The sequence below is a fragment of the Vanellus vanellus genome, assembly GCF_965231255.1.
Source record: "Vanellus vanellus genome assembly, chromosome: 2".
In the NCBI taxonomy this organism is placed as follows: domain Eukaryota; kingdom Metazoa; phylum Chordata; class Aves; order Charadriiformes; family Charadriidae; genus Vanellus; species Vanellus vanellus.
The window spans coordinates 165,909,702-165,925,745 of NC_138906.1; the positions used below are offsets into that span (position 1 = coordinate 165,909,702).

The 16,044-nt window shown below is 38.5% G+C and overlaps 1 protein-coding gene across 1 annotated transcript in view; it reads right to left on the reverse strand.

The window, feature by feature from the left end:
* PTK2 (protein tyrosine kinase 2) overlaps positions 1–16,044 on the reverse strand; it is a 165,846-nt gene that overhangs the window by 86,994 nt on the left and 62,808 nt on the right. Inside the window, exons 5-7 of the mRNA XM_082498859.1 lie at positions 7,300–7,379; positions 5,682–5,744; positions 1,057–1,111 (exon numbers count right to left, since the gene is read on the reverse strand). Coding sequence (XP_082354985.1) covers positions 1,057–1,111; positions 5,682–5,744; positions 7,300–7,379 — 198 coding nt within the window. The remainder of the gene's footprint in view (positions 1–1,056; positions 1,112–5,681; positions 5,745–7,299; positions 7,380–16,044) is intronic.

The window sequence follows — 16,044 nt, forward strand, 5'->3', positions numbered from 1 at the left end:
GGCTACCTCTTTCTGCTGTTCTCTCCATTCCATCATTTCTAAAGAGCAATTTTCTTTGTTGGTCAGTTTTCTGGCTCTGTAGTACCATTTTTTGAGGCAGTTATTCATTCTTTTACCTCTGGAGCCTTTCACCACAATTTCTCCCATTAGAAGAGAATACAGTTTCGGATAATTGCTTAAATTAAAATGCAGAGGGATTACTTAAATCCACTTGACTTCATTAGCTTCTGATTTTCAAAAGTCTTTTGAAACAAAACCCCTTCATGACAGACCTTTTCTGTTTATCCATTTAAATCACAAAGTAGAAACTTTCACAATCTGAAGTTGAATTCTATTATTTCTATAAAGCCATCACTGCTAACCAAATCCAGCTCTGAAATACCAATTTATGATTTATACTTGCACATATGAATGGTAAGAGATATTTTCCCAAGACATTTATATAAAGACAGCTATAGCTGTAAAAATACTTGGTGACCATTCTTAACCCCCACCCCACCCCCCCCTCTTTTCAAAACACGTCAAGAAAAATTTGCATTTTTTACTCTGGGAACATATGGACTTCAGTGGAAGCGAGATTCGACTAACATTTACAGTCTTAAGAAGGATTAACATAAGTGGAAATTACTGGAAATCTTCCTTGAATGAGTCGGATACAGCCTTGAGCAAGGAAGGCAGAACACGGTTTATCGACTTGCCACTAAAAATATGCTGGTTTCTTATATGTCCCCTTCCTCGTTCTCGTTCTCCAGAAGTTTCATTTTTCTTTTTTTTTTTTTTTTGGGGGGGGGGGGGAGAGAGGGGGGGAAGGTATTTCATACTAAAGGATCTGAAGATTCATTTTGAACTTCTGTCCATAAGGTTTGGGTGAGAGGCAGAGCTGTCCCTCTCTTACAATAGCTCAGCGAGGCCGCGTAAATCACTGCTATCTCAGTTCTGCGGCACAACTGCACAGCCATTCCCTTACAACTATACGGTGAAAATTATAATGAAATTTTCAGATTTCTGACACTGATTTTTTTTTAGTAGTATACAATTGATTGGAACTATAATTACCTTCACTGAATCTAGTAAACTCTTCGGAAAAAAACGTCTTAACCCAACATCTTTCCTGAAACAAAAACACACACAGCATTAACATAAAAAGCATTGTGCGATATTATAGTGCTCTTTTTCAGCGTAGTGTTTTGGGTTTTGTTTTGTTCTGTTTTTTAACTATCACATGCAACACAGTAAATGATTTTCATAGTAAGGTCCTTCACAATCTCAGAGTGACGAACGCAGTACGATTAAAACGCTAACCACAGCCGCTCCACAGCAAGCGTGGGACAGCAGTATCTTCCAGTTTAAACTCAAAGGGATATCACATTTACAACAGGTACCTGGTTTGGAAAGCGTATTATTTGAAATGTTGGCTTGGGCAAAGAGAAGTTTTGAGAATAAAAACTGCTATTTGTACGTTTTAATAGCTTAAAGAATATTGAAAAAGTATGTACAGCATGTAGGAAGCTGAGAAGGGAACAACGTGAAAATGCAAATTCTAATAAATATCTATTAGAATTGAGTAGGAGATACAACATAAAAGAAAGAATTTCTCATGACCTCAGCTCAGTAAGCACATTGACTGCCATTCCACTGTTTTACCCTTTGCAGGACTATAACTAAAGTGGATTTTTTTTCATTTCTACTGTCATTTTTTCCTCATATTGAGCATCTAACGTTAAAATTCCCAGCTTTTTATTGCAAGTAATCTCACTTTTTGCATCTGTAAATCAGGATCCTAATTCTGTCTGTGAGCTCAGATTTCGCAAACTGAATTACATCAAACTCACCTCCACACTTATAAATAGGGCTGCAGCCCTAATTTGAAATCCAGAGCCGTAAAGATTAAGTATTTTCCTGGCTCAGATGTGCTGCACCCAGCTTAGGCCTGGCACGTGTATGTTATCACTACAAATAAACATTAGCTTCAAGAAAGATGCCTGAGAAGTTGCCAGAGATATGTTAGTGCAGAAGGTGATCGTTATGCAACCACAAGTTTCGTGACCGTGAGCTAGTTGTACAGTATTAGCAGAAAATCTGCATGCGAAAAAGGAAAAACTAAAATAAAAATGTAAATAGGAAAAGGACTTCTATCCTTGCCTCCCAAAGGCGTTACTGACTTTTCCTTTAAATTTAAGAGGCTACAATCTATTTTAACGTACACGCTTATCTGCTTCCGAAATGAGTACGCAAGAAAGCTTTCCATGACCGCATGCTTCGAACACAAGCAGAAATTCATCTGGAATTCTTACATTTGGCAAAAAAAAGAAAAGCCTCTAGTGAGTTTGAGATATACAGTAGGTATTTACTGCTACCTAATGGCACAAGAAGAAAGCCAACATTAAAGACAATACCAAAAGCTTACTCAAAATAATAACCCAGGGTATTTTTAAAGCTCTCTAAAGACAAGTAGCATGCAATTTCACAAAACATACTAAAAACATCCTCAACTAAGAGGAGCAGAACATTCACGGGCAGCAGCGAACGCTGGCATCTGTGCAATGACAGTAAGCTGAAAGATTATAAAACTTTCATAAATGTTAATTCCTTTGATGCATTTCTTCTCAAATGCAAATGATATGCAGTTTATCATCCCACACAGTTAAATAAACCTAACACACTATTACCATCTAAATAACATGCAAAGACATTTTGACAAGGAATATATTAGTTTAACATGAAGCGTTTGAGAGAGAAATGGTCTTTTCAAAAATGAAGCACCCTACACCACTCCAGTATTACTCAGTTTAACAGTACTGCAGCACATGGCTGCGACAACCTGACTCGGTTCGTTATTAAGAAAGTTGCAGAGTAGCCTTTTGTACAGATCTGTACGTAACAAATTCAGAAGAAATTCTTATGCGGAGTTCAGCAAAAGACAACTCAATAAAATTTGTTCATAAAGCATATCCTGTGTTTAACTGAGACCACAAATTTATTTACTGGAGGAGAATTTAACGTAAGAAGCATACAGATTTAATGCCATGGTTCATAACAAACTATGGGTACCTATAAATAAGAGAATAACCATTGGAAATTGGGCCATACAACCAGTTTTAAACACATAACCCTACAATCCTCTTCCCTTCCCTCCTCAGCTGCATTGTGTGGGGTAAAACGGCCCATTTGGGATACACACCAACTCAGTCCTCCAGTTTAAGAATCTCAGACATCTGTTTTCTGATTGCCAGTAAGAGATAATTAGTAACGAGATCCTGGTTCACACAGTCCCACTACAGCTTTGTTTTTAACCTCATCTGCTCCATCCCACTGGTGGGCTTAACTGTAAATTTAATTTTTTTTAATGCATAAACTTCAATAGGATTAATAAAATACCAACTACAGATAAATGATACTGCTTGTCATATAATGATAAGCAGCTTTAGGCAACATATATCTTTATTTCTATTTTTCATCTCAATTGAAGTTACAACAAAAAAGTAACATTAGATTAACATAATAGACTTTAACATGCTTTTTAGAAAACTGTGGCTGCAGCTGTTCCTCCATATAGCTCCCATTTTTGTACTTGTAATTATCCCTGCTCTATGCTAACAGGCATCACGTTTATTATGAAAAAATTCTTCTTTCATTACACGAAGGCCCAACTATTAAAGGCTACTTAACAGTTTGATTCCCTCTACCATTTCCCATCCAGATTTGGTCTTGTATGAAAATCCGATCAAAGACAAATATACATCAAATAAGACATCTGACAAAGACAGGCGAGAAGCAATCACACTAAATGCAAAAAAGTGTCATTTAAAAATTGCACTCAGCTGGTTAAGTGCTTCATGATGTACTAAAACTAGCAAAAAAACCCAACCCAAACCACCCAAACAAACAAAAAGCCTCACTTGAGAAATAAACATTACTTGCATAGATAAACCTTTATAGGCTATTAAGGTGGTAAGAGTGAATGAATAAATTGGGGGTTCTCTGACACTTTTTGCAGACTCTTACTAGCTTATAATTATCTATAGCCACTTTAGGTGCTTTTATCCTTCATCTCTCCCAGCTGAATCCCATATAAAAAACATTTTGCTTGTAAAAAAAAAAAAAACAAAAACTTAAGTACACAATTCTACATTTCCAATTTTGCATGGCATTAAGCTGTTACATTTTGCATATCAGGGTTTTACTTCATCGTGTCTTTCACAGCACCAATTAAGTTATTTCCTACCAAAACAGTTACTGCTTGGAAAATACATGCACTGAAAGAAACATGTCACTGTTAAACTGGAAGCAGCCCCTTACCGAGTCCTCCAGGACCTGTTACAATTATTAATTAATACCTCATGTCAGCTGTTACGACCCTTGTTTCCTTTGTCTCACTGTGTCCAAAGCTGTTAACCTAATTCCTAATGTTTCTAACTTACGAGTTGCTAAATAACTGACTTAAAAATGCCTTTCTTAAGTTCTTGCTGGAACATATGTAAACTGTAACCACTGTAACTCTTTTCCCGAAGATGACACGGCATCAGAATTTCTCTGGGTCACAGTACTTTCAAATCTTTTTTAGATCACCTTTTAGCCTTGCCTACCTGCTCATTCCGTTCGTCTTTACTAGTCCTTTCTCTGCAGTTCCTCAACCAGGGTATTTCTACTAGTAGCTACTGACAGAAAACTGAAGTCCTTCCAAAAAACCCAAATTCAAACAAAACCAAAGCTTTAAAAAATTCTGCCCAGATAGAGGAGCACTACATAAATAAGAAGACAATTCCTTTAAGTTACCTTTACCTATTACAATCACATAGTTTTCTCAAAAATCTTTGTGAATTTATTCATTGTGATGAAAAATCTTATCTTCCACCTCCAAATTCTCTAATTTCACACTTCTAAAAGATAGCACACGTCTTATTAAAAATAAAAAAAATAACAGAGATGTCACTGCTACACCAACCTTCTATCCCGATTTTATGTTAAACTGTACAGTATCTTTTCAGAAAGCTAATTAGTCGTGAAGCACAAATCATTGGTGTATGTATGTATGTATGAAACTTCTTCCACTAAATTAATACAAATAAAACCAGTTTTCAATCCCTGAAGCTTCTAAAGGACTTTGGATTGTTTGGACTGAAGCCATCTTCTGTACAACATGATTAAATAAACAAAATACTTTCGATATAAGGAGGCTTCTTGGTCTTCTTAAAATTTGTGATACATAGGTAAGTAAACTTGCTAATTGCAAGGTCACAATTCAGGAAACCCACATACGGAGCAAACAGAAGAAAAAACAATACCACAAACATTTTCAAGTAACTCAAACTTTACCACAGATGAGTCACAACTGAAGAATGCAGCTATGCACAGAAAACCATCTAGAAACAGAACCACCTTAAAACTAGACTTGACCAACCAACCCATAAATGTTAGCAAAATCACAAAATATCATAATAAGCCTCATGATCAAGTTTAAGCACCTCCAACCTTGTTTCCCTGGACCAGAGTTAAAGGTGCTCCTCCTACTTCTACACCTTGATAGGGTTCATCATTCTGTTCTTATATTAAAGCACTCAAAAGATCTCAATAAACTTCACGGAACAAAAAATTAAAACAGAAACGTTCCGTTATTGAACTGAATTTAATGTCCCTGATTAAGAAACAGTTCAAAACTCAAGCTAGACCACAATACTTACTCTAACACTTCATAGTTGGACTTCTTTTCTAATGCATTGCCTCTCATCTCTCCGTAGGATCTCCTGAAGTCAGGAAAAATATTTGAAAGTGAAAATTAATGGATGATCCAGACTAAAACTACAACATCAACACAGTCAAATCTTTCAGACTTACCATTAGAAAACCCTGGCAGAATGAATTCAAATATAAAAAGTAGTACATTATTCTCCTCCCTCAACAGATCAGATTTTTATTTTACAAAATAATTTTGTGTAAGGAACACTACACAGGACTATAGCAGTACTGCCTTTTCAGGACCACTATGAAACCAGCTTAACTACGCTGCTCCCAAAGAAGTGATTTAACCTGCCCTTCAGCAGCTCCTTCCTACCTCCGCCAGTATCTCCCTCCTCTGCAACAGCACTCGTGTCTGGGCACGTAACAGGGAGAACCAGAGGAAGCAGGGAGTGAGGAAAACCAACAGTTTCAATCCAGACATGTTCACGTTAACAAATAAATTAATAAATAAATCAAGATTGAGTAGCTGCTGTTGGGAGAGGGCTGGGATCACGGTTTTCACTGAGAAAGGGGACTAGTAAGGCTTATGGTTAGACAGTCTCAGCAGTCATCTACTAGAAATCTCTCATGAAAATGCTCCGAAGAGCCACGGCACGAGAACCATGGAAAGCAGAACTTGGCTAACATAATAATCATGGATTATTACGTTAATTACATGTCTTGAAATAAAGCATCAACTATTTTATAAGTGTGCAAGGAGTTTGCAGTTACATAAAAATTTTGTTTTCTCTGGGGCTACTGGCAAAACTTAGAGCAAAGACATCACGTTCTCCTGCAATACCGAGGCAGTAAGCCTAAATTATGTTTTATTTTGGAAAATATTGTTCAAAGACACGTTTATTCTCTGCTAACAAGTTTACATTTGCCATTAATTTCCTATCAATATTACTTCTTTCCTAATCTCCCTGTGCGAGACAACAGCATAACTAAAGCAAATGTTTCAGGCCGGAAATTCTCCACAAATTATCAAAACCCAAAACATGCATTTCAAAAGCTGTGCTGGGAGCTCTCTCAAGGATCTCTTAATCTGATAAATTTATCTTTATTTTCCAGCTGTCTACACAGTTGACAAGAACATCAAAACCACCCAAAAGAATCCTTAAGATTTAATCATTTGAAAATAGCACATTAAAAATTGAGTAAACGCAGAGAGGAAAGGTAGCAGCATTTATCTTTAATTACACTCTCTAGCTGTAGGATTTATACATGCACAATGACAAGACTATTTGCTAAATAACACCACAGATGCATTTTTTTTTTAAGTATACTTCACTGTACTCTACAGGCCTTTGAATTATTCAGATGAAGAACTCACCCCAAAAGGCAGGATCAAGAGGTAATTAATTAAAGTTTTTAAATTAATGTTAATTTAAAATCACTAGAAATTGGTTACAATACCATCTATTTAGTTTTACTTCAAATTACTATGTAGCAAAAAAAGTCTTATGATGTTTTATTCAACTATGCTGGTCAGAAATCGATGAACTATAAGCAGTTTCAAAATTAATGTATATATTCAGTCAGAAACATGTTGAATAATAAATGAAATTATCAGCTTACCGGATTTCAAGGCAACCTAGTTTCAAAGCAATTTCCTGGTCCACTTGATCTGCTATTTCTAACATATAGTCGTTTTTCACCTACAGCAAAAGAAGTAGGCACGTATCACAGAAAGATCAGTTCAGTGCTGAAACAAACTAAAATACCGCCCAAACAATTTTAGAATAAATATGTCTGAAGTTTAATTTTTTGGAATTACTATTTTCAATGCACGAAGAGGAAAAAACAAGTTATCTTCATATTCTCCACAAATGAGCTGCGCTTTTGTAAGAAACCCATTCCAACTGCAATAAACTTGATAAAAAAATTTTCCTTATCTACATCAGTATTACCTATGATTTATCAAATATAATCAAAAACTTCTCAGCAGGCTGAGCAGATGGTTGCACCTGCTTTCAATATACATGAACGTATGCTGTATTCTGGAACCAGCTTGGTCAACAGATTTAATTCTGTAGGGGCATCTAATAATGCTATAAAACAACAAAAAAGTGCACATATTACTGTAAAAATAATAATAGCAGCAAGTGAAAAGAGGAGTATGGGAAAATCGTACTACATACTGACTTAAAGTAATGTTTGAACTAGCAAGAAGAAGAAACAAGAGTGAAACCAGATGGTTACCACCTACAGCAGGAAATAAAACAGGCCAAGGAGTGTGCTCTGACCTGGAGGAGGCCAAGAGCTGTGGCCACGTGGTCATCCCTCCTGAAGAGGATGGCTGGGCCAAACCAGTGTATTTGGGCCACTGCTGGCCGGTGGCATCGCCCAGCTGGGCTGGGGCACAGTCTAGAAAAGCGGTAAAGTGGCACGGGCAAAAGCTGGACCACAGAGCACGCTACGTATTCAACAAGACGGACTACGGCGGGTCAAAGCTTCATCAGGTGTCCTGGACTTGTTTTATCTACTACCATCAACGTAGGCAGGAAGTGTACTTTTTACAAAATTACTTACTCCAATGTAGTGAAAAGCATTTATACAGTTATTAACAACAACAACAACAAAAAAAGACAGTGAGAGAGCACAGAACTAGTGCTGAAGAACTTAAATCTGCAAATCCTGTCTCCTGTGTGACAGGCGTTTTTTACCAGTAACATATCTCTGCAGAAGTACAACTTTTCTTTAACGGCTCACGTTATCCTCTATCTTATGAAATCATAAACTTGCTACTGAGATCCCAAAGTCTAAGATCCTGAAGTTGCAGAAAGTGCTGAAATATCACAAAAATCCGTGATTCGAAGAGGAGATCACACATTATGAAATAAATACACTTCATAAAATGTTTTTTGAGTGATGACAAGCTGTAAGAAAAACTATCTCCAACTGCTACCGCTATGAAATCCACAGTTTAAAAAAGACAGGGAAGTACAGCAGCAGATCGAACAGCTGGAGGTCCTCTCCAGTCAGCATCCTCCCAGTAACACATGAGCACGCACCACAGCATTCCCTCACCACCCATACGGCAGCTGGTTCCAGCCCCGGACTACAAAGCAACAAATGCACGAGACCTTCCTAGTTATGAAACACATGAAAAAAATCTTAATTTGTTATTGAAAGATGTGAGAGAAGAAATATGATAAACCGTGCAAGAGTGAGAATATGAATTATTACAATAGCTGCAACATCAGGAGAAAGCTTCTCGCACTTGAACTCATACAGGTACCCAACGTGACAAAACAGTGACCTTTTAACTCTTCTCAATTCAACTCCTACAAATCCTAATGAGAGTTTGCTATTTGTATATGCATATGGAAATACTTATTCTGTATTCCCATGGTAGTAATACACAAAATATGTAGAATTAATAATTTTGTTTTCTTCATTGTGTTTACAATTAAAAAAAAAACAACATAAATTTCTCATGTGAAACCGCACTCTATTTGAGTTTTTCTGGTAACGTTTACAAAGATTTATCTGATTAAAGGTGAAGAAAAAAAAAAAAGCCCCCCAAAACCACAGACTCTATATATCCGGTAATTACAATGGCTGTACGGGATATAAAGTGAGAAAGAGATGCATCATGCAGGAAGTCAAGATGTTTTGATTCTGTATTTTCACCAAAACCATGAAGGTCCCTAAACGCAGGGTCCTATGTGTTAGCCGAGTAAACAGTCATTACTCCAATGGATGAAATATCTTCTAATTTATGAAATAATTTACAACTGACCATGGATAAATTAGAGAGAACTGTCAGTTATATGACCACACCTATCGTGTATCTACAGTACTTATCATGGATATGGATGGATGGGCCGAGGCCAATGGTATGAGGTTCAACAAGGCCAAGTGCCGGGTCCTGCACTTGGGTCACAACAACCCCATACAGCGCTACAGGCTTAGGGCAGAATGGCTTGAAAGCTGTCCGGCAGAAAAGGACCTGGGGATGCTGGTCAACAGCTGGCTAAATATGAGCCAGAAGTGTGCCCAGGTGGCCAAGAAGGCCAATCGCATCCTGAGTTGTATCAGTAGTGCAGCCGGCAGGACTAGGATCATCCCCTTGTACGTGGCACTGGTGAGACTCCACCTCAAATACTATGTTCAGTTTTGGGCCCCTCACTACAAGAAAGACATGGAGGTGCTGGAGAGTGTCCAGAGAAGGGCAACGGAGCTGGTGAGAGGTCTGGAGAACAAGTTTTATGAGGAGTGGCTGAGGGAACTGGGGGTGTTTAGCCTGGAGAAAAGGAGGCTGAGGGGAGACCTTATCACTCTCTACAGCTACCTGAGAGGAGGCTGTAGCAAGGGGGGAATTGAACTCTTCTCACAATTAACAAGTGATAGGACAAGAGGAAATGGCCTCAAGTTGCACCAAGGGAGGTTTAGATTGGATTGGATATTAGGAAAAATTTCTTCCCTGAAAGGGTTATCACACATTGGAACAGGCTGCCCAGGGAAGTGGTGGAGCCACCACTCCTGACGGTATTTAAAAGATGTGTAGATGTGCCGCTGAGGGACATGGTTTAGTGGTGGTTTTATTAGTGTTAGGTTAACAGTTGGACTCAATGACCTTAAAGGTCTTTTCCAACCTACATGAAATGAAATGATCGTGTTATCTCTTTACATGTAAGATATGGCAGATATAATGCATTCATTTGAAAGACTCGGCAAAGAAGGCATTGCAGAAATATTTTCTGTAGGGGTAATTTAGGGTCCTGTTCTTCAGCATCAGGTTTAAAACTCTGCCTTATGTTATGAAGTGACTGAAGAGTTCTCCCATCTGAATCACTCAGAATCACACAGGGAGAGAACATCTGGAGGTCATCTGGTCCAACCCCCCTGCTCAAGCAGGGCCACCTAGAGCCAGCTGCCCAGGACCATGTCCAGGTGGCTTTTGATTATCTCCAAGGATGGAGACTCCACAACCTCCCTGGGCAACCTGCTTGGTCACCCTCACAGTGAGGGGGAAAAAGAAAATAAAAGGTTTCCTGATGTTCAGAGGGAACCTCCTGTGCTTCATCTTGCGCCCATTGCCTCTTGTGCTGGCACTGGGCACCACTGAAAAGAGCCTGGCTCCATCTTCAGTGCTCTCTCCCTTCAGGTATTTAAATATTGACAATATTATTGATATATATTGACAAGATCCCCCTGAGCCTTCTCTCCTCTAGGCTGCACAGTCCCAGCTCTCTCAGCTTTTCCTCACAGGAGAGATGCTCCAGGCTCTTCATCTTCATGGCCCTTCACTGGACTCTCTGCAGAAGCTCGCTCTCTCTTGAACTCAAAGTCATTACAACACCTGGAGGCATTTTCAAGGAATCTGGCGATCCAGAAGCTTGGGCATTTCTGACCAGCCTGTATTGCTCAGTACCATCAAGTGCCAAAATGGGAAGAAGTTTCCCCAGAAAGGGCACTTCTGGAAACAGGACAAAAAATTGCGGAGATTTTGAGTAGTATCTTATCTCAACAGCATCCATTTACAATTACTCTTCATTCTACTGCAGAACTGCACCTGTTAGTAACGGTATAGTATTTCCCTGAAAGAAAATCTTCTATAACCAAGGTTTTGTTTAACTTTAAATCAGAACTACCATCTAGATGTCTTCATACATGGCACAACGTAATAACTGAAACAGAAAATAAAATTAGACCTTCTGTTCATCAGTAGGGATATGAAACCTGTCCTGCATTAAAACTGTTGGTAGATGAGAACAGTCTTTTTTCAGTGGTGCCCAGGGATAGAATAAGAGGTAATGGGCACAAACGAACATAGGAAGTTCCATCTGTACATGAGGAAGGACTTCTTTACTGTGAGGGTGGCAGAGCACTGGCACAGGCTGCCCAGAGAGGTGAGGGAGTCTCCCATTCTGGAGACATTCCAAACCCGCCTGGACGCCGTCCTGTGCAGCTGCCGTAGGTGCCCCTGCTCTGGCAGGGGGTGGGACTGGGTGATCTCCAGAGGTCCCTTCCAACCCTGACCGTTATGTGATTCTGTGATTCTGTCAGACCCAAGCTCAGAGCATTTAAATTGGGAATATAGTTTTCAGGCTCCCATCTTATTCCCACAAATGACCTCTGCAGTACCCCAAGGGGCCAACAACAGAACAGTACTCCTTGTCCCCAGGTCTACGTAGGGATATTTGAAAAGTAAGAAACAAACTGAAAATGAAGATTTTACATGAGTTCAGTTCTTAGATGGATGCTCGCATTCCAGAAATGTATCAAGTTATAAGAAACTATAAGCAATTTACTTCTTGGTTGTGTCATCTATACTGGGGTTTAATGGAACTCGACCAGTACTTTACAATACAAGCTTTCCTTTCATTCTCCTGCCCTTCTTCTGAGAATTCACCTTTACGTACAGGCCAAGTTACTTCACCTGAGAAGCTAACATACCTAGTCCCTATCCCATTGGCTAGCCTGCCTTACACCCACCCAAATCAAATATCCATTGGCTACTTCACTTATTTTTAATTAAACTTTTTTTTTTTTTTTTAATCCACACATTCAATTTTTTGAACCATTTCAATGATTTTATACCACCAGGATATTTCAGAGCTCTTATCCACCTATTCCTTGAGGCATTCAGACACTGAGAAGAACTGACTGTAGCAAAGTATTTTTTCCATCCTGACATATGAAACTTCCCATTGCAGAAACTACACTGATTTGAGGCTATGAGTATATCATGATCAAATTTGTATTCATTTATTTTCCCAGCTCATTGCCTTGTAGATCCCAGTACTGACGTACTTCATTTGTTAAACTAAACAGCTTAAGAACATCTTCAGTTTCATGTAAATGTATTTTAAAATGCTGCTAGCCTCAAGCAACTATTATTCCATAAATAAATAAGCCACATTACCCAAACATTTAAAGTCCGGAGTTTCTTTCCTCTTGCCCTCTGGCTCGTGAGCTTTCACAAATTCCACTCATGTTTTCCCAGTTTGACTCTTCAACTACAGGCACCAGAACCTGACTAAGAAAATTTTACAAAACCCTCACGATCCCAACAATTTGGAAGAAAAAAATAAGTATTGTGAAAATTCTCAGCTTATTTGCAAGACAGAAGTGAGACATTTTCACCATAATGCTGCAAGGAGAGACAGTTGCCTACTGGAGTGCATAATTTTGTTAAGTGTGACAAGCAGAAAAAAGGAGGTTTTTTTTGCACAGCCCAGGCCAGAAGAGATGGAGAAACACAGATATTTCATAAAGGTGGAGTAAATTACATACATTCCTTCCACCTCTCTCTTCAGCCAGCGGAGACTCTCCCTTGCTGATTTATTGGGGGGGTGGTGGTGGTGGGAGGTGTATGTGTGCTTCTGAAGCTCCTCGGTACAGTAACACGGAGTTTCAAGTCTTTCAAATTCACTACATTATTCAACCTGAAGAGTGGGATAAAAATGCCTTTATCCACCTAAGAAATGAGATGAAAACATAGAAAAAATACCCTTCTTCAGTGTCCCTAAGTGACTAATAGCAGTGTTCACAAAATCAGTCATGAAACACTCTCATCTAAATTAACAGCCGTACTTGATTATCATAAAGCACTGCAGATACATCATATACACCTATTTGTTTTTATGTTTAAACTTTGGAAGGTTTACAAAGAGTTTATACGCTTCAGAAAGCCTATGGCCATAATCTTGTGGTCTAATTAGATTGAGTAGTGTGCTATTATGGATAGCAAAGGTAATAAATTGATAGAAGGAATTAATTTGATCTTGTTTTTCAGAAACCTGTCTGCACACGTTCTTCTTTAAATTTCAGTAAGTCTAAGGGGGAAAAAAAAACCCCACAGATTCAATTTCTACTCCCGGAATACTAATGAGAACTTCTCTTATCACCTTTAATTTTTCTTGACTATTCTCTTTGAGATGGCATTAGATCAATGCATGAACTAATGCTTGTGCAAAGATTAGATAAGCATTTTGTAAGAGGTTCAGCACGAGCTGCATAACCTCCTCAGCAAAAAGCCTGAACAAATATTAAATGGAAGAGACGCAAGAGATAATTTAATGGTAATTAAGCACACATTGCCACAGGGCAATTGAATAGTTTTCCTAGAAGTCTTTTGTGTTTGCTCAATTATTACTTTTATTATTATTATTAATATAGTTAAATGAGAGAAAAGAGAATATTTTTTGTCAGTTTAAGAGAAAAAAAGGCCCTATCTTTAAGAGCTTAAAGCCTATATACATACTAAGACACAAAAATGAACTCCGACAAATTTAAAGAATCCTATCAGTTTTTTTCTGTTTGCTACTAATTCAGAAGGCTGTTAAGAGGGAAGACAAAGCCTGATCTGTGGGTTTTGGAGACACTGTTATGTGTGAGCTTGTGTTTCGCCTGCAGAACTGCCCTCCTTGGTGGTATGTGCAGACCTTGACTTACGGCTTTGGAAGTTCAGTTAAGAGTACGCAACGCCTGGAGGAAGGCTGAAGAGTATGTCACCAAGATATATATACTCTTCAAGCAGATCAAGTATCACTGCTGTTGTTCTGCTCCCATTTTAATTGTTCAGAATGGGAATTCTCCAAAAGCTAAATCCGAAAAAATTGCAGGATGCTATTTAATATAACTTAGTTTTACCTAGTCTGTGAGACAAGACTAGTTTATGTAAACTCATAGAATCATAGAATGGTTTAGGTTGGAAAGGACCTTGAAGACCATCGAGTTCCAACCCCCCTGCCATAGACAGGAACACCTCCCACCAGACCAGGTTGCCCAAGGCCAGCCTGGCCTTGGACACCTCCAGGGATGGGGCAGCCACAGCTTCTCTGGGCAACCTGGGCCAGTACCTCACAGTAAAGAATTTCTTCCTAATATCTAATCTAAGTCTACAACCTCTCTGGGCAACTCGTCACACAAACCTGGTTTTTAAAAAAGCCATCCCACAAAAAATCAACCAGCCAAACAAGAAACTGCAAAGCAGCAACCATTACTGATTCCCACCAACCCAACGAAGCCTGTAATGTTCTCCTGCCAAACCTGCGCGGGCATTACTTCAGTTACACCACATACTAGAGACCAGATGCCTCTGGCAACGATAAGAATACTTGAAGCCTGCAGTCATCTCAAATGCTTCATGGCCACAATGTTTTAGCAATAAAAATGCATAAAGATTAAGAAGGCAAACACTTAGATTTACACTAGGATTATGAACTCAAGCGTTATATAGCTAAAAGTCTATATACTTTTCATTTGGTAACAATCAAAATCCCAAAATGTTATGTCTTAACTGAATCACTTTGGTTTATGTTGCTTGCAACACACTTGCTTCCACTTACCCACTTTGTGTTCTAGCAGAACGTGCTTATCTGCACTTCCAGAGAAAAATCTGTTGGAAAACACTTTAAAGGAGGACAGAGACAAAAATAATTTCTTGCTGCAATTTCTTGCTGTGGTGATTTCAAGCCCCTTTTCCCTTGGATTTTTTTTGGTAAATGTTCTAACAAGTTTAAATCAGATGTACAGTCAAGCAGGTGCACGCTTTGGGAGGGAAAGGATTAGTCTATTTAAGTTCCATTAAAGATGGTATAATGGAAATGCAAACCACTTCAGGCTTCTGGATGAGTACTACTCCAATGTCAGCAATAGAAGAAGTAACGGGACTGGGATTTGCTCGTTCACAGGCTGGAGAATAAGAATCGAAGTGCAACCTATGCTTCACGTCTGTAGTAGCTTCTTGGTCACAAGATCTACAAACAGTCTACAAGGGATGCAATATGTGGCAAATTTTAATGTCAAGCATAAATGCACCTCCCAGAGGTAGGAAAAAGAAGTCTTCTACATGTCCTGATAAAATAAAAAAGTGAAACAAAACTGTCACTCCCCCCCAACACACACTACCTGTGTTCAATCAGCACATGCTTAGTAAGGGCGGTAGTATAACAAAACAAGAATTTCGAGGTTCAACATAACCCTATGCCACAATGTATTTCTTGACATACTAAAGTCCTGATGCTCAGCAAACATTCACTTTGTTTATTTACCTTCTATTCTCACCAATATTTGTTTCATCACTATTCTTCATTGGTTAGCCAGAACAAAAATCTCTCTTCTGTCTCTAGTCTTTTGAGCTGTGTAAATTCAAAGATACTTCTAAATCATAAGAAAAGAAAAGAAGTGAACACTGAACCATGAGCTAATCAGCTTTTTCCACAAGGAAGAAAGGCACATAAACAAAAGCCCAGTTTTATTTCTGATGTCAGACTTTTAAAATATTTGGTGTTTTTTTTTTTTTTACTTAAATGGGCAAATTACTGATGGTGTAACTTCTAACACTCAAAATTTATTGGGAAATAACAG